The sequence below is a fragment of the Bos grunniens genome, chromosome 16 (genome assembly GCF_055505025.1).
Source record: "Bos grunniens cultivar Pamir isolate PY7600 chromosome 16, Bosgru_T2T1.0, whole genome shotgun sequence".
NCBI lineage: Eukaryota > Metazoa > Chordata > Mammalia > Artiodactyla > Bovidae > Bos > Bos grunniens.
The window spans coordinates 11,797,033-11,824,115 of record NC_141180.1 but is presented as its reverse complement, the minus strand read 5'-3'; the positions used below and the strand labels follow the sequence as shown (position 1 = coordinate 11,824,115).

At 44.1% G+C, this 27,083-nt stretch overlaps 1 protein-coding gene across 3 annotated transcripts in view; it reads left to right on the top strand.

Moving 5' to 3' along the window:
- Positions 1-27,083, top strand: part of PTPN14 (protein tyrosine phosphatase non-receptor type 14) — a 196,434-nt gene extending 169,351 nt beyond the window's left edge. For all 3 annotated transcript variants that reach the window (XM_086342379.1, XM_086342381.1, XM_086342380.1), the window contains 6 exons: positions 1,494-1,637; positions 3,336-3,554; positions 7,633-7,761; positions 10,934-11,168; positions 14,519-14,682; positions 19,807-27,083. In XM_086342379.1, the coding sequence (XP_086198505.1) occupies positions 1,494-1,637; positions 3,336-3,554; positions 7,633-7,761; positions 10,934-11,168; positions 14,519-14,682; positions 19,807-19,935 (1,020 nt within the window). In that variant the 3' untranslated portion in view covers positions 19,936-27,083. The remainder of the gene's footprint in view (positions 1-1,493; positions 1,638-3,335; positions 3,555-7,632; positions 7,762-10,933; positions 11,169-14,518; positions 14,683-19,806) is intronic.

Here is a 27,083-nt window from a genome sequence, read left to right as displayed (position 1 = left end):
CCCAATCCAGTATTCTTGCCTGGAGAATTCAATGAACAGAGGAGTCTGGCAGGCTACAGTCCATGGGATCAGAAAGTTGGACACAACTGAATCAACACACACAATAGGTGCTCTATCCTCTACCAATACCATAGCTCCATCAAGACACTTTAGGAAGTAAATTGCTAAATGACAGACTAAGAAAAAAACCTGAAGATTTGAAAAAAAATAAAAAATAAACGGAGTAAGATCACTCCTTCATCTCTGGCAACCAAACGAACCTGCAAACTGTGGATCAAAATTGTAAACTCTGTAAAACTCATCTGTTTCTGTGCTTTATAGTGTCCCTCTGTCCTTTTGTCTTCTAAGACAAAATTATCGGGTGGAAAATGCTCCTGTTGCCTGAAGTGAGCAACTGGAGATTGGTTCACGCCCCAGTCAGCTTAGAGGAAGTGGGACAGCACAGCTGTAGACGAAGTAACAGGGGCCCAACAGTTTCAGAGCGTCTGTGCAGGTGAGGCCAGAGAAGGGTCACAAAGTCATAAACGAGGGCCACGTGCGGTCTGCGTGGTCCCAAATCATGTTCTCCCGTGGTTTAGTCACCAGGAGCCATGGCGTCCATTCCTGTGGGTCTTCTGGATGAAGCATGAAGGATCCTGCCGGGGGGTCATCTCAGGTGGTTCCAGGCTATTGTATTAGTGAGTTTGTTAAACTACATCAGCTCCCTTTCTGGGGATAATATCCCAGGGTCCAGAGAGATTCAATATAGAGTTAATACCTCAGTCTTAGCCCCTCTGAGTGTGAACTTGGAAAGGCAGTTTTTCCTCTACTTGTTTATGTATCCATCCACTTATCAACGGGACAGTTTTTCTACTATATCCTTCTGCTTCTCTATATAGTCATTCTACTGATTTTTGAGAGTTTGATATTGAAAGTGCAAGTAAAAATCTTTAATTTTGCTACTTAAAAAAATAATTGTAATATGTAATGGAGCTGTATATAACCTTGTTCTATATTTTCCAAGTCTCCTATAAATGTGTTATCACACTTACATAATTTAAAAAATAAAAAAAATAATCTAAAAAAAAGAATGCAACAGTTTTTCTAAGCTTTTTACCATTTAATCTGTATAAAAGGCCCATCATTGTGATGAGCTCTGATTATTCGTGAATCTCTGTTTCTCTTTGTCCTGTCTTCCTTCAGTGCTCACCTTCCTAAGGTGACTTGTGCATGCTTTTTTGTGAGCCCTATGGCAGGGTGTATTTGTGTAGAGTCTCTGCTCTTGTTTGTGTGTTTCTTTACTCCATTTTTAAAGAAACGCTCAGGAGGCCCAGAGGAACCGGCTTCCTCAGGCTCAGTGGGAATGAAGGGGAAGGCTGTGTTTGAATTTGCCCTGCTAATGGTAATTGTCTGCATTCCTTGGCTGGGGAGTTATAGATTTGGGGAGATTAAAACACATTCCAGCATTCTCCTGGTATTACGAACAATGAGAACATGCCTTTTCTTGCCACAAGAATCTAGAAAAGCAGAAGATGGCAGGCCTGGAGGCGCAGAAGAGGCCACTGATGTTGGCAGCCTTGAACGGACTCTCAGTTGCTCGGGGCTCAGGGCGGGAGGAGAGTCGCGTCGATGCCACCCGAGTTCCCATGGACGAGAGGGTAAGCGCTGGGCTCGTCAAACGTGTGACTCATCCTCTGTGGTCTTAGGATTCCGTCGCTCTCTCCTCGCCCAGACACGCCAGCATGAAGGTGTGTTTGACGAATTCATTCTTCAATTTGAAGATTAGGGCAGCCTGGGTTGTGCTGTAGTAGACTGATCCTTTCCAATAACTCTTGTTTTTTGGTCAGGTGGGTTCAGTGATGACGCCTAGAGACACCAGGCCCTGGCCACCTGTCCATGTGGCCTCAGTCAACCCACATTTCTGGGCCTGTTTCTTTGTTTTGCAGAGTGAAGAGGTTAAGCCCTTGCCCTACTGCTCGACTTCCGTGATTTTTGCGAACAAGTACCCTTTATTAGGGAGTAATTATTTTACCCAAGCACTTACAGAATTCTTTAATATGCTGGCCCCTTGCTAGGACCTTCCCAGATGGCGCTAGTGGTAAAGAATCTGCCTGCCAATGCAGGAGATGCTAGAGATGCAGGTTTGATCCCTGGGTGGGGAAGATCCCCTGGAGTAGGAAGTGGCAACCCACTCCATTATTCTTGCCTGGAAAATTCCATGGACTGAGGATCTTCATGGGCTATAGTCCATGGGACTGCGAAGAGTCAGATGTGACTGAGCAACTGGGCACATGCTTGGCTATAGAGTATGACTGATATATAATTGTTAGGGTAATGCATTGTGGGAACTTTGGTTTTGAAAAGCAAAGAAAGTTGCATGGTAGTGTTTCAGAGGTGAACAAACATGTTCCTTTAGTCCCTGAAATTGCTGTCAGGTTAAAAAACAGGTTGTGTAAATGTAATAGAGTGCCAGTAAGATTAGGGTTTTAGGTTTTGTCAGCGTATATGAAGTATTAGCATGCTCTGAGAGCCAGAAGTGTCTTACTTTTTATTTTTTGGCCGCACCACATGGGATATTCCCTGACCAGGGCTCAAAAACTGTGCCCCCTGCATTTGAAGCATAGAGTCTTAACCACTGGACCTCCAGGGAAGTTCCTAAAAGGGTCTTTAGCGGGATCATTTAATCCAGTTAATACCACATTATTGTAATTAGTATTTTAGCCATGGGAAAAATAAAAGAGGGGGTGTCTAATCTGCATGACTAGAGAACTGTGGACTAAGATCACCTTAAAATTTAGCTAAAAACAACTACATAAGTGGAGAAAAGGATTTTTCTTATAACTAAGGTTTAAAAATCTCCTTATCACTAGAACTTGAAAAGCAGGTGGCTCAGTGATAAAGAATCCTCCTGCCGATTCAGGAGATGTGGGTTGAATCCCTGGGTTGGGAAGATCCCCTGAAGGAGGACATGGCAGCCCACTCCAGTATTCTTGCCTGGGAAATCCCATGGGCAGAGGAGTTGGCAGGCTACAGTTCCTGGGGCCGCAAAGAGTCGGACACAACTGAGTGGCGGAGCATGCATACACGTTAACAGCAAAATACTAATTTTGAATTTTACCTCTTGCCTAGTCTGGCAGACTGGTACTGTTTAAGGTATGAGTGAGGAGGCATTTGGTTATTGGACAAGAGAAACTTGCAATATGGTGAATGAATGAGACCAAATCATCAAGTTTTGATTATCCATCTTGAAACTACTGATTAATACTCTCGCTGTAAATATTTTGAGAAATCTGGTGGTTTTGTCAGAGTATTTGGATCAGATTATTCAGAGAGCTGAAGATCACCTTCTGTTGCAGTTCAGAACCCTGAAGAAGAAGCTCGAAGAGGGAATGGTGTTCACAGAATACGAGCAAATTCCAAAGAAAAAGGCAAATGGCATTTTCAGCACAGCGGCTCTGCCAGAAAATGCTGAGCGCAGCCGAATCCGCGAGGTGGTTCCCTATGAGGAGAACCGCGTAGAGCTAATACCAACCAAAGAAAATAACACAGGCTACATTAACGCCTCCCACATCAAGGTAAGAAGGGGGGCTTGTTCGGAAGGCTGGTCGAAGATTGCTGGGTTAACGGTAAAAATGCAGGGAGGAGAAAACAGACGGGCTGCCACTGCACAGCTTGGCTGGTCCCCAAACCCCGAGGGAGTGTTTTTGAACTCGTAGAGTTTTTCTTAGTCAACTCAAGGCCATGCCTAATGCTGCAGAGAGAAGGAAGCCCAGTGGCCTCAGGGAAAACCTCAGGTCAGCTATTTCTGAAGCTTGATTGTGTCCGAGGATTTAACTGTTTCTGTAAGTGGTAACTTTTCAGGAAACTCACAGGTAAAGCCGAGGATTATCCCTTTCAGTTTGTAATTCTCAGGCGATGGAGGCTGTGGAAGTTACAGGCACTGTATTTCTGTCACTGGACTTTTTATGATGTTCAAGAGAAACAGAGAGTTGTCATTTCTCATTTGTGATACTGGTTATGCATTTTATAGCTGAAGTCCCAAATTTGTATGATATTCACAAGAGTGGACTAATTTAACCATCAACCATAATGGTGACATTGATAATGAATTTTACAAGGTTTGCCAACTGTATTCAATGTATTTGAGTCATTACATTTTTGTTAACTAGTTCGAATACTCCAAATCTTCATATCTCAGTATTTCATAGACTTTAAAGTTAGTCAGCTTAGCTTTACTTCAGTTAGAATTTAGAGTTATAGATACATATGTGCATGCAAACAAGTTTTTCCTAAATAGCTTAATTTCACCAGGGCCCCTAGTGACAGAGCATATTTGTTTAGAATGTCACCATTTGCCCTGGCCTCCAAACTAGGGGAATTATTTGTATACTAATGTGAATTGTATCCGTGTAACTCTTACAGCTGTTACAGGATGTTTTTCAACAATACAAGGTTCACATTAGTAGTCTGTTGTGGTCAATAACCTTAGAAACCTATCTCTGGCATTATTTCCTTTCTTCATTGAGTTTTTCAACTGTACCCAAATCATAGGTAGGTTCCTTTGAGCCTCTAAAACACAGCCAGTTGTTGGCTCGTGTATCAGTTGAAACAGTTTTGATGCGGAATGTGGAAAGTGTACCATTGTTGGTATAGTGTTTGTGTTCACTGAGCATAGATAACCACGTATTTTTCTATTGGAATATAATTGCTTTATAATGTTGTGTTAGTTTCTGCTGCACGACATTGTGAATCAGCCGTATGTGTACATATATCCCCTCCCTCTTGAGCCACCCTCCCACCCTCCCATTCTCCACTCCTCTAGGTCATCATAGAGTTTTTTTTTTAACTGTCAGAAAGTCCTGTCCAAAGAAATAGAATGGCATAACTCTCATGGATCATAATTGTGTATTTTAGTCATATTTTTGAGAGTGAGAACTCTCAAAACAATAATAATACAATAAAAAACAATAAATAAACTAAAACAAAACTATAAAAAAAAAACAACTGAGCCCCATAGAGCTCTGAAGGGAACTGACAGTGGTGAGTTTCCTGGGCTTAATTTAGATAACGAAACGATGACCGAAAAAATGAACTCAAAAATGCAGATCGCACAGCTGCTTCTTGCTAGAGTATCTGTGAAAATCTTCCACAGCTGTGATATACTATCTTCTTTTGGCCAAATCGCCTCTCCCATTTTCCATCTACTCTCTGGAAAAAGCTGTCAGTTTGCATGGGCTGTGCCCGTCGGGCGTTGTTAACAGAAATGTGCCTTCCTCCATATTCTCCGAGGCCCACATTTCATCTTATGGATCTGGGTTAGACATGGGTGCATTTAATAGACCCAGAGAGCTTGTGAGAACTTGTCCTTGTGTTTTTGGAATAGAGTTGTATATCTTGCCAGTGTTTCCTCCCTGGATTCCAAGCAGCCGTTAACACAGAACAGAGATTTATTTGCTCCAGAGGTGAAATCACATCTGTGAAACCCACCTCAGTAGCATTGGCAGTTGGGTTTTTAATGCAGCTTTTAATACCCTCCTGTCAATACTTGGGGATATGCTGAAAGGCCCCAGGCAGCAGCATACTCTGGAAGTATTTATGGCTCCTATATGTTGGGTGCCAGAGAGGATAATGTTTAAAAGCATGATTCCACAGATAAGCCAAATTCCTAGCCAGCCAGCAAATACATGAGTGTCATCTCCCACCAGTACTCAGAAAATGGATTTTGCTTGCCAGCTTTGACCTAAACATGTCTTGTGCAACGAGATAATAACTGACATGGTTTTTGTTTGAATCAAGTTAGTATATAGTTTCATAAAACAAATGAGAGAAAAAGTTGCAAGCAGTGATCACTCCATTACCCCTAAAACTATCTTGAGATCCACACCAGTGTATGTGTAAGGAAGCCCTACTTGGCAATATCAAGGCACAGGAATGAAGAGATACCCAGAAAGAGTCCCTCCAGAGGCCCCTGTTTCCCCCTGCTATCACCTCCCACACTTGGGGCACGCCTTTTTATTGATGAGTCTCCACTGCTGATATTTATCGCTGCAGAATTATCCTCCCAATGTGGACTTTAAAAATATTCACAACCTAGAAGTTGAGAGTGATGCTTTATTTGATGGGGATTTTTCGGAATTTAAAGCCTTGGAGACAGCATCTCAAGTAAACCTGAGAGAGTTGCTCCCCGGAGGCGAGGGGAGGAGCCAGGTTATATAGAAGTTTTGCAATAAAGGGCAGGTAGTCAGAACATCAGAAGATTATTGTTAATTAAAGAAAACCAGATAACCCAAGTTAAGGAATTTAGCACTTTTCTGTGTATGAGAAGGTGCAAGAGTCTGGGCTCACTGAAATCATTCCTTTGATAGGGGCCAGTATGGTCTTTTTACCACCTGAGCTCCCTGGAGGCTCCCCATGGGGAGTGGCTGCAGTCTGATGGCTGCTAGAGGGCGGGTGTTCTTTCCTTCCTGAGTCCCCTCAGGGCTCACCAGCTCACCATCCGTGCTGGTGGTGGCTGTGATATCCTTTGTTTACTGATATGGCAGGAAATACTCCATTTCTCACTAAGGGCACCCTGAGCTGTGTAGGGTAATGATTTTATTATCCAAAATCATCTCAGGATTACAGAATTCAGTTGGATGCTATGATACTGCACAAGGGGGAGGTGGTGATGAAATACCATGTACTGTTGGCTTCTGTGCGTTCAGAACACCTTTACTGTATGCGGTATAGAGCAGTGGGTACCACAGAGGTTTAGGACACACTTTGCCTCAGGGCAGTGGTAGAAGGACATTGTTATTCCAAAGGGCTGTTATTCCATGGTAGACTTTTCCATTATTTAAAAGGATGCCACAAAGTACTGTTTCTCAATACGGTAGCGGGTATAGAACCGATTTAGTAAGGAAGAGCTTGTGGGGTTTTGTTTTGTTTTTTTGCTTGTTTTTTTTAGTGGATAGACTGTAAAAAAGAGAAAAGAATCGCAATTATTAATACATTGCATATTGGAAACATAACTATTATGTCTGTAAAAATTGTTAGATTACACACATATATATTCATATAATATTATACATGTGTATTGGAGAAGGCAATGGCACCCCACTCCAGTACTTTTGCCTGGAAAATCCCATGGATGGAGGAGCCTGGTGGGCTGCAGTCCATGGGGTCGCTAAGAGTCGGGCACAACTGAGCGACTTCACTTTCACTTTTCGCTTTCATGCATTGGAGAAGGAAGTGGCAACCCACTCCAGTGTTCTTGCCTGGAGAATCCCAGGGACAGGGGAGCCTGGTGGGCTGCCGTCTATGGGGTCGCACAGAGTTGGACATGACTGAAGTGACTTAGCAGCAGCAGCATACATGTGTATATATATGTGTGTGTGTGTGTGTGTTTAATATGCACTGATTTGTACATAATTACTGTGAGTTGAAGACCAAAACCCACGGGGTATATTTTGATAAGCTTGAATGGCATAATGTTTTCATGTGAAACTGTGTCGCTAGCCACTCCTGGTCTCAGGACCATTGATAACGGCACTCACACGTTGGACCTAAAACTGTTATCCAAGGTTTTCAGGTGGCTGCAGAAGGACCCGTGGTCAGCGTGGAGTTCTGTCCTGGATTTGGGGTTCATTCACCAATGCTTCCCTTGGCTTCCAGGTGGTGGTCGGTGGGGCAGAATGGCACTACATCGCCACTCAGGGGCCCCTGCCACACACGTGCCACGACTTCTGGCAGATGGTGTGGGAGCAGGGAGCAAACGTGATCGCCATGGTCACTGCAGAGGAGGTAAGGGGCATGGGCACCCGCCATCTGTCCCCGGGGGAGGGAGTGGCCGGAGAATGAGCTTTGTGTCGGTGGCCCCACTGTCCTGTCCTACTCCTGGCATCGTTTCTCTGCCAATCCTTTTCTCTCTGACGTGCCTGTCTTTTCTCTCCTTATTTCCATATAGGTTTGTTTTGTTTTCCAAAGATAATTTGTTATGTCCCATTTTGATCCAGCTTTTAACTGTTTTTCTTGAATCACCATGTACTACAATTAAACGAGCAAACAAGCAAACAAAAAACAGCCAGACTTCAGTCCAGCCAGCTCACTTTTGTGGTGCTAAACAAAGCAATGGTCTTTGCACTGGGGTCTGAGAACTTTGGGGGATCTCCGAGTAACTTGGTGTATATTCCCAAACCCTGGGCATGGCAGCTCATAGGCTCTCCTGTTTATCAGCTGAAAAGAGACCAGAAGCTGTTATTTCTGTAGAGGAAGCCTCTATTCTTTGGGGAGAGAGAAAAAAAAATCTTTTTCTTCCTTTGCCAAGTCAAACATAAGTTTTTCCATTGTAACTGAAGAAGTCCATGCGGTGTTGCCAAAACTGGCATATACCCCCAGTCCATCTAGCAATTCACTCAGAGCATGTTGTCTTTGGGGAAAGATGTTTTGTGTTTCTTCTCTTGTCACAGTCAATTTTATTTTTTTTAACCACTTCCTTTGGTTCCCTCCATTAAATTTTACCTTATGTTTTGAAGTCATTTAAGGGTCAGGCTTCATCTGGGTGTTTTTTGTTTGTTTGTTTGTTTTTAACCGTGTACGATCACATGCTTCCCTGGTGGTTCAGATAGTAAAGAATCCACCTGCAGTGTGGGCGACCTGGGTTTAATTCCTGGGTTGGGAAGATCCCCTGGAGAGGGCATGGCAATCCACTCCAGTGTTCTTACCTGGAGAATCCCATGGACAGAGAAGTCTGGCGGGCTACAGTTCATGGGGTCACAAAGACTCAGACACGACTGAGTGACTAAGCCCATCACAGCATGGTATCGTATATCCATTTCCTAACAAGTTTTAAAGGATGGGAAACAGAAAGAAGTGAAAAACAAGTCATATTCCTTTTATTGACTCTTCTGAGCAGATGCTTTCCAGAACAGCCCATTAGAAGGTAGTGATGAAAGGACTTTGGGCCCTTTCAGGCCAGCTGTATTTCTCTAGGCTGACCTTTCTGTCCCATCAGGGAGTAAATGCTCCTTAAAGTCTCTAGTTTTATCACCCTATTGAATTACATCCCTAGAAGGGATTCATTCCATTGAAAACAATGTACTTGCCCTCTGTGCTGACCCCAGGGAGGGACAAGGTGGTAAACACAGCAGGTATGATCCTTGTCCCCAGGGAGCTTATGTCGTAGTGGGATTTACCATAAAAAGTGAACCAATAAAGTCAGCTCAGATAGTGGTGAGTGCTGTGAAACCAGTAATGGCTGGAGGGTGACTGCAGGACTTCTTTAGGTTAGATGGCAGCCCAGGGCCCTCCGAGGAGGCTGCATTTGAGCTGCAACTTGTGTGACAGGAAGCCTTAGGAACAAAGTCCAGTGATCTGTGAAGCAGCCAGAGGCTTACAGTCTCTTGAAATCTGTAATTGATGTAGGTTGTTGCTGAGTCATGTTGAACTCTTTGCAACCCCGTGGACTGTAGACCCCCAGGTTCCTCTGTCCATGGGATTTCCCAGGCAAGAATACTGGAGCAGATTGCCATTTCCTTCTCCAAGTTGATGTAGGTACTCAGCAAATTATGTAAAGGCCTCTGATAAATCCTCTTTCATAGGATGGTTCAATAAAAGAGGCAGGTGTGCTTCAAATTTAAGAAGACTCAATTCAACCAAAAGAGTCAGGGCAGGACTACTTGGGTCCCTGAAGATGTGCTGCTTTGTGAGCAGACCAGCCACCACTTGAGGCTCATTCCCCCCGCCCTGTACGCTGGGCTTCTCTCCTCTCTCTCCACCCACCTCCTGCCCTAGTTACCCTTCTTTATTTTTATTTTTAAAAATTTTTAATTAAAATAATTTTTTTTTGGTCGCACCATGTGTCATGAAGGATCTTACCTGTGCCTCCTGCATTGAAAGCACCAAGTCTTAACCACTGGACCATCAGGAAAGTCCCCTGGGTCCCCTTGTAGGCTACCATCTCATCCACCCCCGCTCCCACCCCTGTGATGGCAAAATTCTGCAAAACTTTAAAACAGACCCTGTTTTTGTAAATGGCTGAGAATGCATATCCCCAGAAAAGATTATAAAATTAAGAGAGAGCACAAGGGGGTAGAGCCAGTTTTCCCCTCTGCTTCAGTTGCAATGGAATTAAATGAATCAGGCTGGGGGGGGAAAAAAAAGGAGATTGACACCAGATGATAGAGACAGTGTCACTGCTTGGTGGGGGTAACAGAGAGTAGTACCCAGGGTCAAGCATATGAAATGAGAAGCATGACCTAGAATGGGAGCTTCCCAGGTGGCGCTAGTGGTAAAGAACCCTCCTGCCAATGCAGGAGACATAAGAGACATGGGTTTGATCCCTGGGTCAGGAAGATCCCCTGGAGAAGGGCATGGCAACCCACTCCAGTATTCTTGCCTGGAGAATCCCATGGACAGAGGAGCCTGGCAGGCTGCGGTCCATAGGGTCACAAAGAGTTGGACATGACTGAAGTGACTTAGCATGCATGACTTAGAATGATTACTGGGATCTCTCACTCCTCTGCTTAAGGTCATTTCATCACCTTTGGACGGCTTCCTATCATCCATGGCATGAAATTCCTACTTCCTGCCACGGACCACAAGGCCTTTCTAACTAACCTCCTCTTTGCCATCCACACTGAAGACCTTCCTGCAGTTCTCACAGTGCCTAGCTTGTTCCCATCTCTGGCTCATCCTTACTCTGGCTCTTCTAACATTCAACTGCAGCCTGGCTGGGAATCTTTACATTTTTCCATTGATATAACTGCATGGTAAATCTTATTACTGCTGCTGCTGCTGCTGCTAAGTCGCCTTAGCTAAAATGTATGAAATCTGCTCTGTGGGGAAACACTGCATGATGTTACTGAGTCAGTGACTTAGAAGGCATTCAGGTTTTCTGTGGTCCTCAGATTTTAAAACTAAGAGGATAAGAACTTCCGTTGACTCCTGTCCAATTTTGCTTCTCTGTGTGATTCAGGAAGGCGGACGAACCAAGAGCCACCGATACTGGCCCAAACTGGGTTCCAAGCACAGCTCAGCCACCTATGGCAAGTTCAAGGTCACCACAAAGTTCCGAACAGATTCCGGTTGCTATGCAACCACAGGCTTGAAGGTCAAGCACCTTCTGTCCGGGCAGGAAAGGACCGTGTGGCATTTGCAATATACTGACTGGCCAGACCACGGCTGCCCAGAGGATGTCCAAGGATTTTTGTGTAAGTTTTTGCTTCCCAGTCGGAGTTTTACCAACAGCATATATGGTCTTATCAGTTGGAGGTGAAATGAAAAGAGAGGATACTTTCTCTTAGGTAGTGAAAGTATTATAACATTGAAATATATAGTACTTTATATAGTGTGTGTAGAGCAGAGAAGATTAATACTTTTATTCTCTTTACCATTGATGCAGTGAGCTAAATATGGTAAACTAATTGGTTCTACCTTGATTTAGACCTTTAGTACCTATTCTGATACATAGCACGTCCTGGAACCTTGGAAACATGCTAAATAAAATAAGCCAGATAGAGAAGGACAAATGCTGTGTGATTCCACTTATGTTGATTTACCCAGAATAGGCAACTTAATAGAGATAGCATAATGGAGGTTACCAGGAGCTAGGGGGAAGGGGAATAGGAAGTTATAGTTTGATAGATACAAAGTTTCTGTTTGGGACCATAAAAAAGTTCTGTAAGTGGATAGTGGTAATGTTTGCAGAATGTTGTGACTAGACTTACTGTCACTGTATACTTAATGTTATTATGTACTTTTCGAATGATCAAAGTGGTACATTTTATGTTATGCATTAAATATATTTTACCACAATAAAAAAAAAAAACAGAGCAATAAAGAAAAAAAAGACTTTAAAAATTTCTCAGGAGGATTTATATCTCAGAAGCCTTGCGTTTCCTACAGCAGTAAATCCTCATCAGTAGTTTCTCATACCGATGATTAAAGATAGGTGGCTACCTATAAAGATAATTATTGAAATCAGCCTGTAGTGTTTGAAACTGTCATTTTCAAATTCATTCATTTATGTATGTTTTTCAAGTTATGATCGTCTTAGAAACTAATTCATCCAGATTGTATGCAGGAGCTGTTTGAAAGGCCAGCACCTGGGCCTGTGTGTCCACCATGTGCCAGACACTGAATCCGGCTCTTAGCATGCAGAGATGAAACTGTCTCTGTTTTAAAGGCTCTCTCAGTCTTCTGATGAAGGCAGCCCAGTGATCACAGTCTGGGGTGAGAGCTGATGCCTCTGGTGCTAGCTGTAGCACCCTCTTTCCTTTCCACAGACTCCTCTAAACATCCTGCACTTGTGGGAAACCCCACTGCTTCCTCACCCAGCTAGGAAGGAGGTCTGAGGGTGCCCTGCAGATTATTGATTATATACCTGCTAAGTTGTTGATTCACCAGCTGGCAGAGGACCTGTGACCACCACAAAGGGAGGATGTTGAATGTCAAAACCTTGATTTTCATTTTGATAACTCATTGAGAATAGGAGGGGTGGGGAAGAGAAGTGAGAATAAGTTTTCAAAAACCTAAAAGTGCCATTTCATAAGTCCAGCTAGAAAGACTCTGATGCAGGTATTTCATTCCCCATTAGTGCGCTGAAGGTTCTTGAGGAGTTGGACACTGAAAGTAAGAAAGATGATTGGACTCAGAGGACCTAGAACAAGATCTAGAGTGGGTTAGTGCTTTGCCTGAGGCCCGACAGTTACCTATAGCTCCAAATATTAATAAGGAGCATGGTGACCTCTGCAGAAGTTTCTTTCTTCGTAACAGTGTGCTTTTTATTCTTTTTTGGTAATCTTTTGCTAATTGCTATTAGAAGCAAGACTTAGAAATTGGAACCAATAAAAGTAAATCCATCAGATGGTTGACTAACAGCTCTGATAAAAGATTGAATTTATAAGATGGCTAAAATTACAATCAAATCTTTTAAATCTGAGCCAGTTTAAGAAAGGTAAATCTAAATTACTGAAAAATAGAGAAAAAATTTAAATAGTATTAATTAGTTTACCTTTCTAAGAAACTCAGGACAAGTGTGCTGAGCAGGGTCTTAGAAATGATGGCTCTTTAGGTCATTAAGAATTTTAAGAGATTTTTGTTTGTGTTTAAATTAGATTGCCTGGATGCAGAGTAACTGAGTTAAACTGTCTTCCAGCCTCCAGAGGTCTTCACTGAGTTACAGCTCAAGAAACTTTATTAATATGATTGCTGGAGAAAGAATTCATTGAAATCTAATTTCTCTGTGTTCCATGAAATTCCATTTGATAGTGGCATCTGTTTTATTGATCAATATTCTTTTCACTTCTCTCCTTAAATTTAACACAAGAAAAGCCTTGTCTCTTGTATGTGAACATTGCCTGCCATCAGAGAATGTTCATCGCCTAATATCTCTGGGAAAAAAAGAATTGTGAAGGGGATTCCATGCTCAGTATTTAGCTCATGTTGGTACAAATAGCAACTACTTTATGTAGTCACCTCAGATTGCCTTCCGTCTTGTTTTGTTCTCTCATTTTACATCACTGATGGTGGTAGTAAACATTCATTTGGGTAAAACTATTTCAGATTACTAATTAAATAAGGTTATAAAGGAAATTAGGAGTTCTTAGTCATTGTATATAATCTGGTGCTTTTACATTATCAGAATGGTTTGAATACAGTTTTTTTCGCAGTGTGAATTTTTCTCCTCATTTGATTTTACGCTGCTGCACTGGAACGAGATTTTCTGAGCATCAAGAACCTTCAATTCTGCTTCTCCCCTGAACTATAAAAATCTCAACTATGAATCGACTTTTTCTGATTCTTAGACTGTACGAGGATTACAATTATTCTTTTCCCTTTTTTTGTGATCATGAAAAAAAAAAGTCTTTAAGGTTTAGATTGACTAATTTTTCATTTGTGACCAACTGGAATATTAAACAGTTCCTTGCATAGCCCTGTGGGGCCAGGCAGATGTTGGAAGCAATGAGGGAGGTGGCACCCCCCAACCCACACATTGCCTCCAAAAAAGGGGGGCTATTACCTTGAGCTACTCATGTAACCACAAGGGATCCAAGCTGAAAACCAGGCTCCCCAAAGTCTATTTTAAAGTCTGAAAATGGAGTCAAGCCTCAGCTGATGTTCACTCGCTCAGTGAAGGGAAGGAGGAAAGGGCAGATGGATGCTCTTCCCACCAGAAATTGGCTCTGACAAGCGGGCATTTCAAGGGGACCTAGCTGGTGTTCTGATCCCAGTCTGTTAATAGTAGGAATTGCTGTAAGTAATGTCGAGAATCATCTGCTTGGGGGACTTTGGGATTTGCAGAGGGGAAAACAGAATTTAATTTTTAAAAAAAGAACTATTTAATTTAAAGAACAAATTCTCCCATGGACTAATTGACTCCCAGCTGGTCCTTTCTGGATCCAGGACTGTACAGTGGGTACCAGCCAAATAATTAGTGTCTTGTAAGAACTGTAAATTATTGTCACTTAAAAAAAAAAAATTCACCGTCATTTTTGCCCCCCTCACTTGTATGCAAAGCCGTGGAGGACTTCAGTGATGAGATTTGCATTTTGTCTTGCAGCCTACTTGGAGGAGATCCAGTCAGTCCGTCGCCATACCAACAGCATGCTGGAAGGCACCAGGAACCTGCGGCCCCCGATCGTCGTCCACTGCAGCGCCGGGGTGGGGAGGACCGGCGTGGTCATCCTTTCTGAGCTGATGATCTACTGCCTGGAGCATAATGAAGTAAGTCTCTCCGGGCTTCTGAATCATTCCCCTCTGGGGCCAGGCTACACCACGGCCAACCTTTTACCTGTGCCCTTCCATTTCCACGCTTAGTTTCCTCTCTTAACAAGAGTTTTCAGACCCGTGATTCTCACCTGGACTCTGACATTTACAATCTTCCTTATCGTCTTTCCCTTTCATTGCTCTGTGTAGAGACCCAAATAATATAGAAGAAGAGTGCAAAGTGTAAGAAAGGAAACATTTAGAAAATCTGATCGTCACTGGCATCAACTTCCAAAAGTCTGCAGTGTTTTTTGTAGAAGGTCTGGTTTTATTGTGGGTAATTCTCCATGGTGGGTTATTCAGTCCATATAGTTTAGATGAGTCTTAAGCATTTCTGGGATGTATTTTGGCTTGACTCCTCCGTGAAATTGTGTGTATTTTAAAAACCTGTTTCATTCTTCAGAGGGAGGTTTCATTGAGGAGGCTGTCTGCTCTTGTCTAGGTTGGCAGTGGTGTGTAGCAGAGCTGGGTGGATGACCTGAGGGTAGAGACATGGCCTGCCTTTGCCCAGGCTAGACACGTTCGGGTCTTTCCCGCTAGACGTGGGCTGTGGCTATTTGTGCCCACACGGCGCATGGCATTCCCTTCTTGCTATAGGTCAGAGTTACACTGAGGGACTTTTGATTTTGTGGAGATGAGAAAACAGCAATCAAAGGCTAAAAACCAGGTCATCTGCCTTCTATTCTCATGAGGCTTTAGGGGGTTTAAATGGCTTTAATTTTTTTTTTTTCTTAGCTGGATTCTTCATAGCAGCTTGTGTCCGTTTTCTGATTTTAGAGATGACGATACCGAGGGCCAGAAACAATCGAATGACTTGCCCAGTGCCAGGTGGCTCTTAAGCACTGCTGCCAAGGTTTGAAATGAGGTCCTTCACTTCCTGGCCCCGAGTTATTTCTTGTCTTCACTCTGCCTCCAAACGCCGAGTGTCATTTGGTTCTTGTTCAATTTCCAAATTGTATAACTTGGCGAATCAAAGGAGACTTTTGAAATGGTAGTTTTAAAATCAGGAGATGTTATCATGCACGTTCTGTGAAGGAATTTATCCAACGATATATGTATTTGCTCAGTAGCATCAGTGGTTTGAAAAATCAGATTAAATATTGCCCCATGAAATTTATTATATTGAAACATCTAGGAAAACAGTCAGTGCCAAGTTTAAACATGTTCAAAGGATGTTTTAAGTTCCCTGCCTATAAAAAGTTAATTTTGGAAACTTTCAGCCTGTACATACGAATGTTTATGCTGTTAAAAAGTACAAGAGGGATTATATCAATGTGGCCTATTGTTCAAACAAACAAACATTCTGTTGGGGAATGAAATGCCCATCACAGAATCAGTTGAGTCTCCATCACAGAAATCTCATCATCTCCTGTGAGTTTTTATCCTTTTTTCTAACGGAAGATTTCTGGGTTGTTTGCTTCCCTGTCACTGCTAGAAATCTCTAGGAGTTTCTATTAGAATAATGGCTTACCACTGAGTTGCAGATCCACTCAGTGCTAGGAAGATGGATTGAGAGACAGTGGAAACAGGGTACGTATGACTGCAGCGTATCCAAGCTCCCCTGGTGGCACCAGTGGGTTCCTGAGGAAGAGAAAGGGCCTCATCGTCCCCTCTCCACTTAGAGATCTTGTCCTCATGTCAGTTTCTTTGACAAACTCCCCTTCTTTTCTCCATTCCCCACGTATCCTCCTGTGCTCCCCTTTCCTCCTTTTCGAGTATGAGAAGCTATTTTCTCTGTCTTGTCTGACATGGAGGATCGCTCTGTTCTGAGCGCTCTTTGGAGACCCATCAAAGACTGAGCCTCACTAATGCAATGACATGAAGGCTCATCGATCACCAGATGTCATTGGCCCAGGGGAACATAAATAACACGTGTCAGAGCCAGCTTGGTGCAGAGTGAGGGATGTGGCCACGAACACCCTGTGTGGACTTGGTGAAGGCTTGCAGGGATTAGACTCTCCACAGGGTTTATCCAGACATAGCGGATTTCCTCAATGCCTAGCTGCGTGCCAGAACATTCTTTACGGGAACCTGTGGTCAGTCCAAAAACGACTTCTGTTCCCATTGATATTCCAAGATAGCAAGATGACTCATATTTTTCACTTCCCTTGCCCTAGCACAAATATAGTCAGCCTTATCTGTGCCGTTTCCCATAACTGCTATTGGTAAATGGCTAGGGAGAAAAAAGTTCTCTACTTGTTCTGCTTCAGGCCTGTCTAGTAAAATTCAAACCCTTACTTTAGGAGTGGGACCACGTTGCTTTGTTTTTTTAAACAAAAGATTTTGCTAAATCAGTATAAAATGGGGTGTCCCATTTTTCTCCTGTCTAAACTTTCCCATCTCCTTTTCCTGTTTTCTGGATCTCGGATACTTTATGTTTTAGTCGATAATCCATAGAGTTTGAGTTTTCTCAGGGAGATGCTTTTTATCGGAGCGAAGATCCTTACTGTGAAGTTGGGCAGCTGTGAGGTAGCAATGGGAGGGGAATCTCCGGGGCTGCCCCGAGAAGCTTCTGTGTGTCCTGTTGCCTTTGGTGACTGGGTGTTGGCTGTAACATTTCAATGCCCATACATTTTTTTCCTCCAGAATGCACCAGTTTCATGGTTTGTGATCCTCTCTCCTGGCTGCCTGTCCCCGATCAGCTAGATTACAAAAGGTCAGGTTCTCACTAGCCACAAAGCAAGATGTCTTGATCTTGCTGCTTTTCTGAATCGGTTACTCCCTCCTCCCCTGTTCATAGAGTAAGGGGAGAAAATGCCTCCTAAACAAGGTAGAGAAAGCATCAACGGCCTCCTGATTCCTTGAGTTAGGGACAATGGACAGCGGAGCCTGTGGGAGTGAATCTTCAAGGCAGGTTGAAGGATTTCATTAAGGACCAGGGGAACCTTGGTCTTGTCCCCAGATGGCCCCACATCAGCTAGTAAACCACCCTTGATGAGTCTTATAGGTTAGGGAGATGGTAGTGATCATGATGATAGTGGTGGTGGCGGAGATGCAAATGGAAGTGATGGTGGCGCTATGAAGGTGGTGGTGGTGATGATGATAGAGGTAGGGAAGTTGGAGGAGATAGTGGTGGAATTGGAGGAGAAGGTGGAAGGAAAGGAGATGGTGGTGGTGGAGGAGGTAATATAGATGGTGAAGGGGGTGGTGGAGATGATGAAGGGGGTGGTGACGATGACGAGAAGCATGAAAATATTATAATAACCACAACTCACATGTGTTTAGCATTTACCATGTGCCAACACTGGGACTTCCCTGGTGACTCAGCAGTAAAGAGCCTGCCTGCAATGCAGGAGACTTGGGTTCAATCCTTGGGTTGGTCAGATCCCTGGGAAGAGAGCATGGCAACCCACTCCAGCACTCTTACCTGGAGAATCTCATGGACAGAGGAGTCTGGTGGGCTGCAGTCCATGGGGTCCCAAAGAGTCTGACACAACTGAAGCAACTGAGCACTTGTACATGCGCCAACACTATTTCAAGAGCCTTACAACTCGTAGCCTTTACAGTGATCTTATGAGAGAGGCCCTACTAGTGTGTGCGAGCTTGCTAAGTCACTTCAGTCATGTCTCACTCTCTTTGACCCCACAGAGGGCATAGCAACCCATTCTAGTATTCTTGCCTGGAGAATCCCTATTAGAACCTGCATCTAACAAAGAGAAACTGAGGCACAGGGAGAGGACCTCTTAGCTCCTATGTGACTCTGCCTCTCTTGTCAAAGCCTTTGATGGGCACAAGGTAGAAACAGTCTTATTCTATCCCTACATTCAGGGCCCCACACAGAACAAGACTCATCGTGCATTGTGTTAATTGCTATGGTAGGTGCTCTGTGGTACTTCAGAATATAGTTTAGACACAGACCCACTAGTTACCATCAGAAGCTTATGGTCTAGGCTCTGTATTTTGACTAATAGTTTGAGGATTCACATGCTTTTTTCTCTTTCCTTATTACCAGGGACTTGTCCCTTTTAAATCTGTGGTGTGTGTTACTTAACTTGTTGCGGAGAAGCTCAACGAAATAGGACGGCATGTGTGGTATCGTAGCTACACAAAATTTGGAAATAGCTGAAATGACTTTGGAAAGTAAAGGAGGAGAAGACATATGACTTAGTTTTTATTATTCTGTTTTCAATGCTTGCTGAGTCCTTGGTAGTTTCCTGGGTGTGGTTGTTCCCCTGGACTAAGCGCTCCCAGAGCAGGGGGCGCGTGTGCCAAGGGCACGATGGCACACGGACTCCATGGTGCTTCTGCCCCAGCTGGGCCAGGAGGATGGAAGTGACAGGAGGGAGGGCGCACCAGGACACCGATGACCCACCGTTTTCATTCCTCTCCATTGGAGATCCGCAAAGGATTTACACACAGGCCATCTCATTTAACACTCAGGCCATCTCATTTAACACTCAGGATATTGTTAGTTAAAGGCGATCACTCCAAACAAGACTGGTGTCCAGAGATTGTGCTTTGACATTTTAAAGGTTTACACACAAATGATCTCACGTGGTTATACCCGAGGTCCTGCAAGATGGCAGGATGGGCACGGGTGTTCTTATTTCACTAAGACTGAGACACTGAGTAGTCTTTATCGAGAGCTCTTGTGTGCCAGACACTGTGCTAAATGCTTTACATGCGCTTCTTCACTTGATCCTATGAGCTGGGTATGGTTTATCATCCCGTGTTATTGCTGAGGAACCATCACTGACTTGGTCAAGGCCGCATGGCGTTAAAGGAAAGCATTGGTATCCTGATATCACAGAGGAAGAAATGACCCAAAACTGGCTTAAATCCTCCCGTTGGGCCATGGTAGCCTTGAGAGGAACCAGCTGGGTTTAACTCCAGCCTCTTTGTCTTCTCTAACAGACTGGTCTGTATTTAAAATATCACACCAGTGGTGCGGGACAGCCAGCTTCTCCAGCTGTAGGCACGGTCTTCGATGGGGGTAACCTAGAGGGGGCGGTCTTTGGCTTCTTCCCGTACCTGTACAGGGGCTGCGAGTAAATACATTCCTCATTCCAGGTAAGGGAATGAGAAATGACCCAAGGGAAGCCCCTCCAGCCCACCATCTCAGAATCTTTTCTTTTCTTGCAGAAGGTGGAAGTACCGATGATGCTGAGGCTCCTCAGGGAGCAAAGAATGTTTATGATCCAGACCATCGCTCAGTACAAGTTTGTCTATCAAGTCCTCATCCAGTTTCTCCAAAACTCCAGACTCATTTAACCCCCGCATCCCCGACGGCAGTTCCCAGAAGAGGGGCCCAGCTCCATCTCACGGATGGGGAGACACCTCCAGACAACATCTGTTTCCCAGCAGGGCGCAGATGGCCGGAGCAGGCAGAGGCCACGGACTCCCTGAAGGCGGGAGCCAAGATCACTCACAAACATCGTGTACTATTTTATATGAGATAATTTATTTTTTCCTCTTTCGGGATAACTTGTGAATCATCCTATGGCAGTTTTCACAATAATATAGTCCTTTTCATTTGAACCACATTTTGACTGATCTGCAGTGTAAACAGGGCTGTATGGAGGGAGGGTTGGCTGGTGCGTCCTTTGTGGGGCAGAGGCAGAAGGGAACACATCTCTGGTGAAGTTGCAGCCAGATTTGTGACCAACCCTGAAATTCATCAGCCTTATTGCTCATATCCAAATCAAAGATGGCAAGGAAATGAGTGCATCCTAAAATATAAAGCACTAAGACCCTATTTCTGAAGGGGAAAAACAACACTATTCTCTTATATTGGGGGTTCCTGTGGCTTGATGGGGGCTTTCCAGGTGGCTGTAGTGGTAAAGAACCTGCCTGCCAATGCAGGAAACATAAGAGACACACGGGTTTGATCCCTGGGTGGGGAAGATCCCCTGGAGGAGGGAATGACAACCCACTCTAGTATTCTCGCCTAGGAGAATCCCATGGACAGAGGAGCCTGGCAGGCTATAGTCCATGGGGTCACAAAGAGTCAGACATGCTGAGTGACCAAACTAGAACACCGTTGGTTCACTGGTCACTGTCCTGAACTTCATAGGTTAGTACAAAATAAAGCATGTTCCGGGTGCTTTCCCTCTTGCTGACTTTAGGGAATTCTTCTGTCATCTGGCTTTTCTTGGTACAACTTTTCAGTTGTGGCTTTTGTCTTAAAACTGACCTTTGTGGGTATTCCATGATGTATTCCTCCGCTGCTTTTTTTCCCCCTCTTGAGCTGTAAATACATGGAAAGAATGGCATCCAACCCACCAGAAGGAGTGCGCCTTTGTTATTTCCAGTCACCACACAACAGTAAACAGGTGTGGAAGCTGATTCCCGATGGGCTTTGGAGTATAAATCAACTTGGTTTCATACCTGGCCAGCTATGAAAAACTCAGTTTCACACCTGAGTCTGTATTTGGACTCAAGAGTATCTGGCGAGGGAGGGTCTCTTCCCTTCTCCTCCAAGGACTGAAGAATCAGTCGGGAGTAGAGCTTCTACTGAGCCCCCTAGGGTCTGGAATTCTGCTGAATGATCTGAAAAAGGAAAACCACTGGGATGACATGTATTTTCAGTGGATCAGAGCTCATAGCTCTCACGAGGAGATGCTCAGAACATGGATCATCAGCAGGCAGAGAGAAACTTGTTTCCTTTTCCTTAGAGACTTTCCATCCTTGGGATCCTCTGCCGTTAGGGATGTTTTAACGGTTGGTCTGCAGTTACTGGCTTATTGTTTGATGAACCACATCGGTATTCCTCTTTCCTCCCTCAGCCCCCATGTGAGCACTGTTGATTTCTCATGTGGGCAGCGAGTAGATGTGCAGTCTCTTTGAGCCCATCACTCTTGGACATCCTTTCAACTCACCAATGTTGCCACTTGGTGCCAAGGGAATATTCCTGATTGCACAAAATGTAGAGAAGTAGGTTCGGTATCCAACTTCCTAGCCAGAGTTTATATTGAAACCCAAAGGAAAACATTTAAAAGTGATTCCCGATATTTTGTTTTTAAAAACAAATGCTTTTGGTCCTTGAGCCCGTTTTGCATTCCTTTTTGCATCTCCAGTAAATGCCAACCTATCTCCTGTTAAATTAGCAGCAGCCATTTAAAGTCCTTTCAGCGGCATCTGCATCATAATTGCCCAGAGATGCTTTATATCTGGGAAGCAAGCCAAGGAATAAACCTTGAAGCAAAGTGTATTAAATTAGTTATCTAGTTAGAGCTTTTGGAATGAGTTCCCGACGACATAGCAAGTCTGAAGCTGGGGCTGCCGGGGTCTGTTGCTGCAGTGGGGAGAAAATAAAAAATGGAGGGGGGAAAAAAAGACACTATGTCACCACAAGGCCGCCAACACTTTCAGGCCTCTGGGTTTGCAGCTTTTCCGGTTGAAATGTCTTGTTTCTTTCATCCGGCTCATTTGGGTGTGCTGACCCAGGGTTCATGCTTGTTTGCTGTGGTCCCTGGCCCAGGGGGAGCTGAGTTTGATGTCTTCATCCTTGAGCTAGGCTGAGGCTGCCAGCAAAGCCAGCCCATGTCCTGCTGTGCTTGACTGGAATCCTGAGGCTCTAAGGAGACACCGCCTTTTGGCTGTATTTATCTTTAGACCCATCTCTTTCCCTGGATGGGAAGCAGATAAGGATTTGGTGGCTTTACGCAGGGATGCCAATCGCTGGTCCCTTTATAGGCAAGGAATTGAGTTCCTCCCCTCAGCTGGAGAGAACAGTAAGGTCAGGGACATCTCCACGTGGACTGTTTTGAGTAATAAACTTCAGAGAACTTTACTTCTACAACATTTGTGGTCCTAGATTGAAAAGCACGACTATTTTTTTGACTGTCGTTAGTCATTTGCCTCCAAGTCCCTTGGTCCTCTGGCACCTTCCTCCATCGGCCTGGATAGAGGGTCCCTGTGGGCTCTACTGGGCGGGGTCCCATGGGACTTGTCCATTGGCTGCCCAGGACACTTTTAACCTTTATCCTGCTCACACTCAGCTCTTTCTGTAAACACTGATGGCTACAGTAAGTCAGCACTCTGATCCAGCTGCCGACCTTTCTTCTCCTTTTCCAGGTTGACTCCTATGAAATTTCCAGGATTTGGACCATTTTTTAAATTTACAATGACAGAAAATTCACTTGGATCAACCTAATATGTATAGTTTGTTTCTTCCCCTTGATTAGTCTGGATCCCAATGCGCCATATGTCTTTTCTCAAGAGCTAATGAACATGAAAGCGTGTACGCTGGGTTCTCTCTGTGAACCTGTGGCCTTGTTGCAGTGACCCTCGCCTCACTTGGTGAGTGGGCTGTCTCCTGGGGCTTGGAGTCACACTTTGCAGAGATGTCAGTGCACTTTGGATTCTCATAAGCAGGGCTGGCCATCAGGCACATGTCTGGGGATTTTCAGCTGTTGTTCTTTCTTGATGTATAGTCTGTATTAGCTGGCCTCAGCCCAGTGGTTATGGAACATAATCTGTGGGCCCAAAGGTGTCCAGAGCGACAAAGCGAAGTGTGCTTTCAAATCTTTTCCCCACGTCCAGTCGTGTGTATGATGGAGAAATTGCGTAGATTATTGATTTTTTGAGGGGGAAGGAATCTGTCAATCAATTGAGGTCAAAGGGTGGGTAAGCACAGGGGCCTTCTAATATGTTTGCCAGGGAGCTTAGATTCAAGGAATGGGGACTGAGTCACAGGCATATAGTGTTAATCTACCCTTCATTCCTCTTTCATGTTGGGAATAACTGTCAGCATCCTAGAGTAAGAAACTTCTAGAAGCACCAGGTAATTCCTGTTGGGCTGTTAAGGTGGCTCTTTGTGGGAATTCAGTTTCTTCATGTTTTACCAAAGATTCTTCTGCAACTGTGTTTTTTATGGCCTATGGATTTTATCAGGCATTTATCATGCTCTTATTTAGTCATTTCTTTTTGTGAGCAAAGTAACAATTCATCTAGCACTACTTTCCAATGGAGAAAGTTGGGGTTTTCATGGAGACTGCACAAAATCTCCATTGGTCTAGAACTTTATGGGTCTATAGGGTTGAAATAGTCCTAGTTGGCCCTACCAACTCCAGGACGTTAAGATTATGTTTGACACTTCTGAGCTCTGAGCAGGGTAGCAGAGTGGTCCTTCTCTTTGCCTCAGCTTCTAAGACATTTGGGGGCAGAAGACCTTACTATTGAAAGGAGCAGCAACATTCCTGGGAGAAATGGGCAGGTGTATTCAATCAAATTCTGCCAACTCATATGTATTACCCTGAAAATTGCTGTTCTTCCCAAGATCCTGAGAAACTCAATGACCTGCTTGCCCAATACTCAACCTTTATCCTGCCTGCTCTGAGCTTTTGAATTTCCATTAGAAACTCAGATGGGTAGGTGTTTTTACCAGCTCACTACTTTACTTATTTTTTCCAGCTTATTATAGCTGCATCTTCTTTCTCAAGGCCAGACTAAAAAGTTCTCTATTAAAACGTCCATGAGGCTGGCATTGAATATCTGGCACCCAATGGATGTCACAAGACTGCATAATTTATTGTTGTTTGTGCTGTAAAAGGGAGGATGCGCATCAGTTCCTATTGTTCAGCTTCGGTCAGCCTTCCCATTTTAAAAATAAATTCAAGGACATTTTAAGACAGGAGGGCATGAGCCAATGGGCAAGCCTGACCGTGATGAGCATCTGTCTAGAAAGTGTCTGTTCCCTCTGCCATGCTTTGAGCCATCAAGACCATTCTTTCCCCAGAACACCAGGAGCTTGCCCAGAGAAGAGCTGTAAATGGGGGGGAGGAAGAGGAAGGCTTTTTAGATCAGCTTTGGAGTTGCTATGAAAACGTTCTGGACTCACAAAGAACTTTTTGAACTCGGGGGTGTCTCTCCTACTCCGTCCTTCTCTGCGAGGTCAGGGGGGTGGAAGTGAGGCGGCACTCCTAGGCAAGACCTCACTGCAGTGGGAAGATCAGTTCCACCCTCGCTGGTCGTTTTAAACTGTGTCCTCGCTGTTGTGAGAGAGCTTGACGAACATTCTGGGTTCCAATGCCTGCCTCGATCCACTGCTCAGGAAGACCCCTCCCCTTGCTTGCTAGTGGCCCTCCCTTTGCTGGCAGCCTTTTCAGCAGAATGTTTTGCTCATCCACACGGTTCCGGAGTTAGCCATCGCAGCTCCTGGGCGTCTTGACTGTGTCCCTCCTGGGGGCCCCCGGGGTGGCTGCAGAGTGGAGCACCCCCTTCCCAGCATGCCGTCTTTGTAATCAGGGCATGAGAACCAGGAAGATGTCAATACATAATGGCAGTTCCCTGGCTCACTTGAGAGCACAAGTGGGAATACTTTCTGATGTCACCCTCTCCTTTCTAAGAGTACCCCGCGTGCCGATCTTTCCTTTTCTCATTTGCTTTTATGGAGCAGCTCTCGACAGCAACCCCTTTTCCTTCCTTACCCTTCTGGTGCAACCCTTACAAAACAGTTGAATCTAGTCATAGGGAATCACTCTTTAAAATCTCTCCAAATTATAAAATTAGGAAATCTAATTCTTAACATGCTTCTATAGTTTCAAAAAGTAAAATCTGGCATTTGCATGGTTTCAAGGAATAGAATCTGGCAAATGGAAGTAACCAGAATGAAAATAGCCAGGTGCTGTCAGCAACCAGGAAGCTGACCTTCCACCCTCTTTCCCCTTGGTGATTGACACTATCGTTCAGGACTAGAAAGGAATGAAAGAAAAGCTGGATTCAATGATCAGTCCTGTTTGAACAAAGATTGCAGCAGTCTCTCAGGATTATTTTGAGGTGACCTTCTATGGATCCCCAGTGGCTGCCTTTGGCATAATGATACACGTGTGGTCAGATCGTCTCCAGCCCCTTCCTGCAGACCGTGTTCCTTTCATCATGGCCTCTACACAGCCTAGATGGTCTGGTGAAACGGGTGAAGCTCTGGGCTCTTTGCAGACTTTTTACAAGCTGCAAGGCTGTCTAGGGAGGGGCAGGATTGCTATTCATCCAGTCTGTGATGGGACCTTTCTTCCCAACCTCCTCCTCAAGGCAAACAGAGAGCCCACCTTACCTGAGAGAGGTCTTGGGGACAAGCCTGGAAACATTGGATTGGGGTCTTTCTGTACCTTGGGGTGGAACTGTTTGGCTAACAGCTCAGGAGTCCTGCTCTGAGTTGAGCTCGGCTGGCTCTCAGAGCAGAGGTGCCTGGTATTCTCAGCATTTCTCAGGGGCCGCCCACCTCCCTGAATTGCAGTGTTAGCTAATAAATACCTTCAGCTTGGAACTGAGAGCTGTAATTCAGAGCCATTTTCTGCCCCCGACGTGAACATTGTAAAATGTTACTGCAACTTCCTTTGACTGAACTTTCTTGCCAGTTTGGAATCTTTAAAATCTATCGAACTTATCCTTTCAAAAGTAAGGTTACTCTTTATCAGAGATGATTTCCTGTGTATGTCCTTTGTTCCTTCAGTAGTCAACTGACTTGCTTGAGCATATATATGTAAATGGGATAAAAAAGGGTTTACATATGCAGATGACTATTAAATATGTAACCTTATATAACCTGTGTTACATCAAGTAACATGCTAATCTATTTCACTGGACTATAATTGTGCTACTTAATTCAGTATTTTGAAGTTTTCCTTGGTCTCTGTCTTTAATATGTTGTCAGTTGTTATATCATTCAAGCCAGTTGACATTTAATAGGCCTCATTTCGGATGTACAGACAAGTCCCTAATGTAGAAACCGGTTTGTTCTTAAGGTTCTTGAGTCAGTCCACAGAAGCCTTCTGACATCCAACACCACTGAACTGCAGGGCTGTCAGCCGCACGTGGCTGGCTGGCATGGGCTGACCTGGACATGTAACTGCCTATCGAGTTACTGCTGTGAGACATGCATTCCAGAGTGGGGACTTGGGATCCTGAGAACACATTCTTCTCCCCGAGGTGTCCACTTGCTACCATGCAAGATGGAAGTCCAGTCTCATTATGACAAGCTAGTTGTAAGGAGAGAGGAAGGCGGAGACGTTTATATGACATTCCCTGAATTGGGGAGTGATTAATATTCACATGTCAACTTCACTTTTATAGACTCTCTCTCGATGATATTAAAAGCCTTAAATAAATCTATGCATGCTCTTCTATGTGCTTTTTTTATATCAGTAAATAAGCTTATGCTTGCCAGTTTTATACACAGTTATAAAGTGTATGAAACTGACTTTTGACAGTATTTTTGCACTGTTTCTTACCTGTTTTTATAAAGTCTTTAGATATTGGTTCTGGTTGTGTATTGTTTTATGTTCTCACTGCCCTTGTCATTGCTGTTAAATGTTTCATATGTGCCTTTACAAATGTGAGATCTTTATTCTAACCTTTTTTGTAAAAGATATCTATTGACTTCCAAATGCAATAAACTTTTTTTTTTTTTTCAGAGAAAA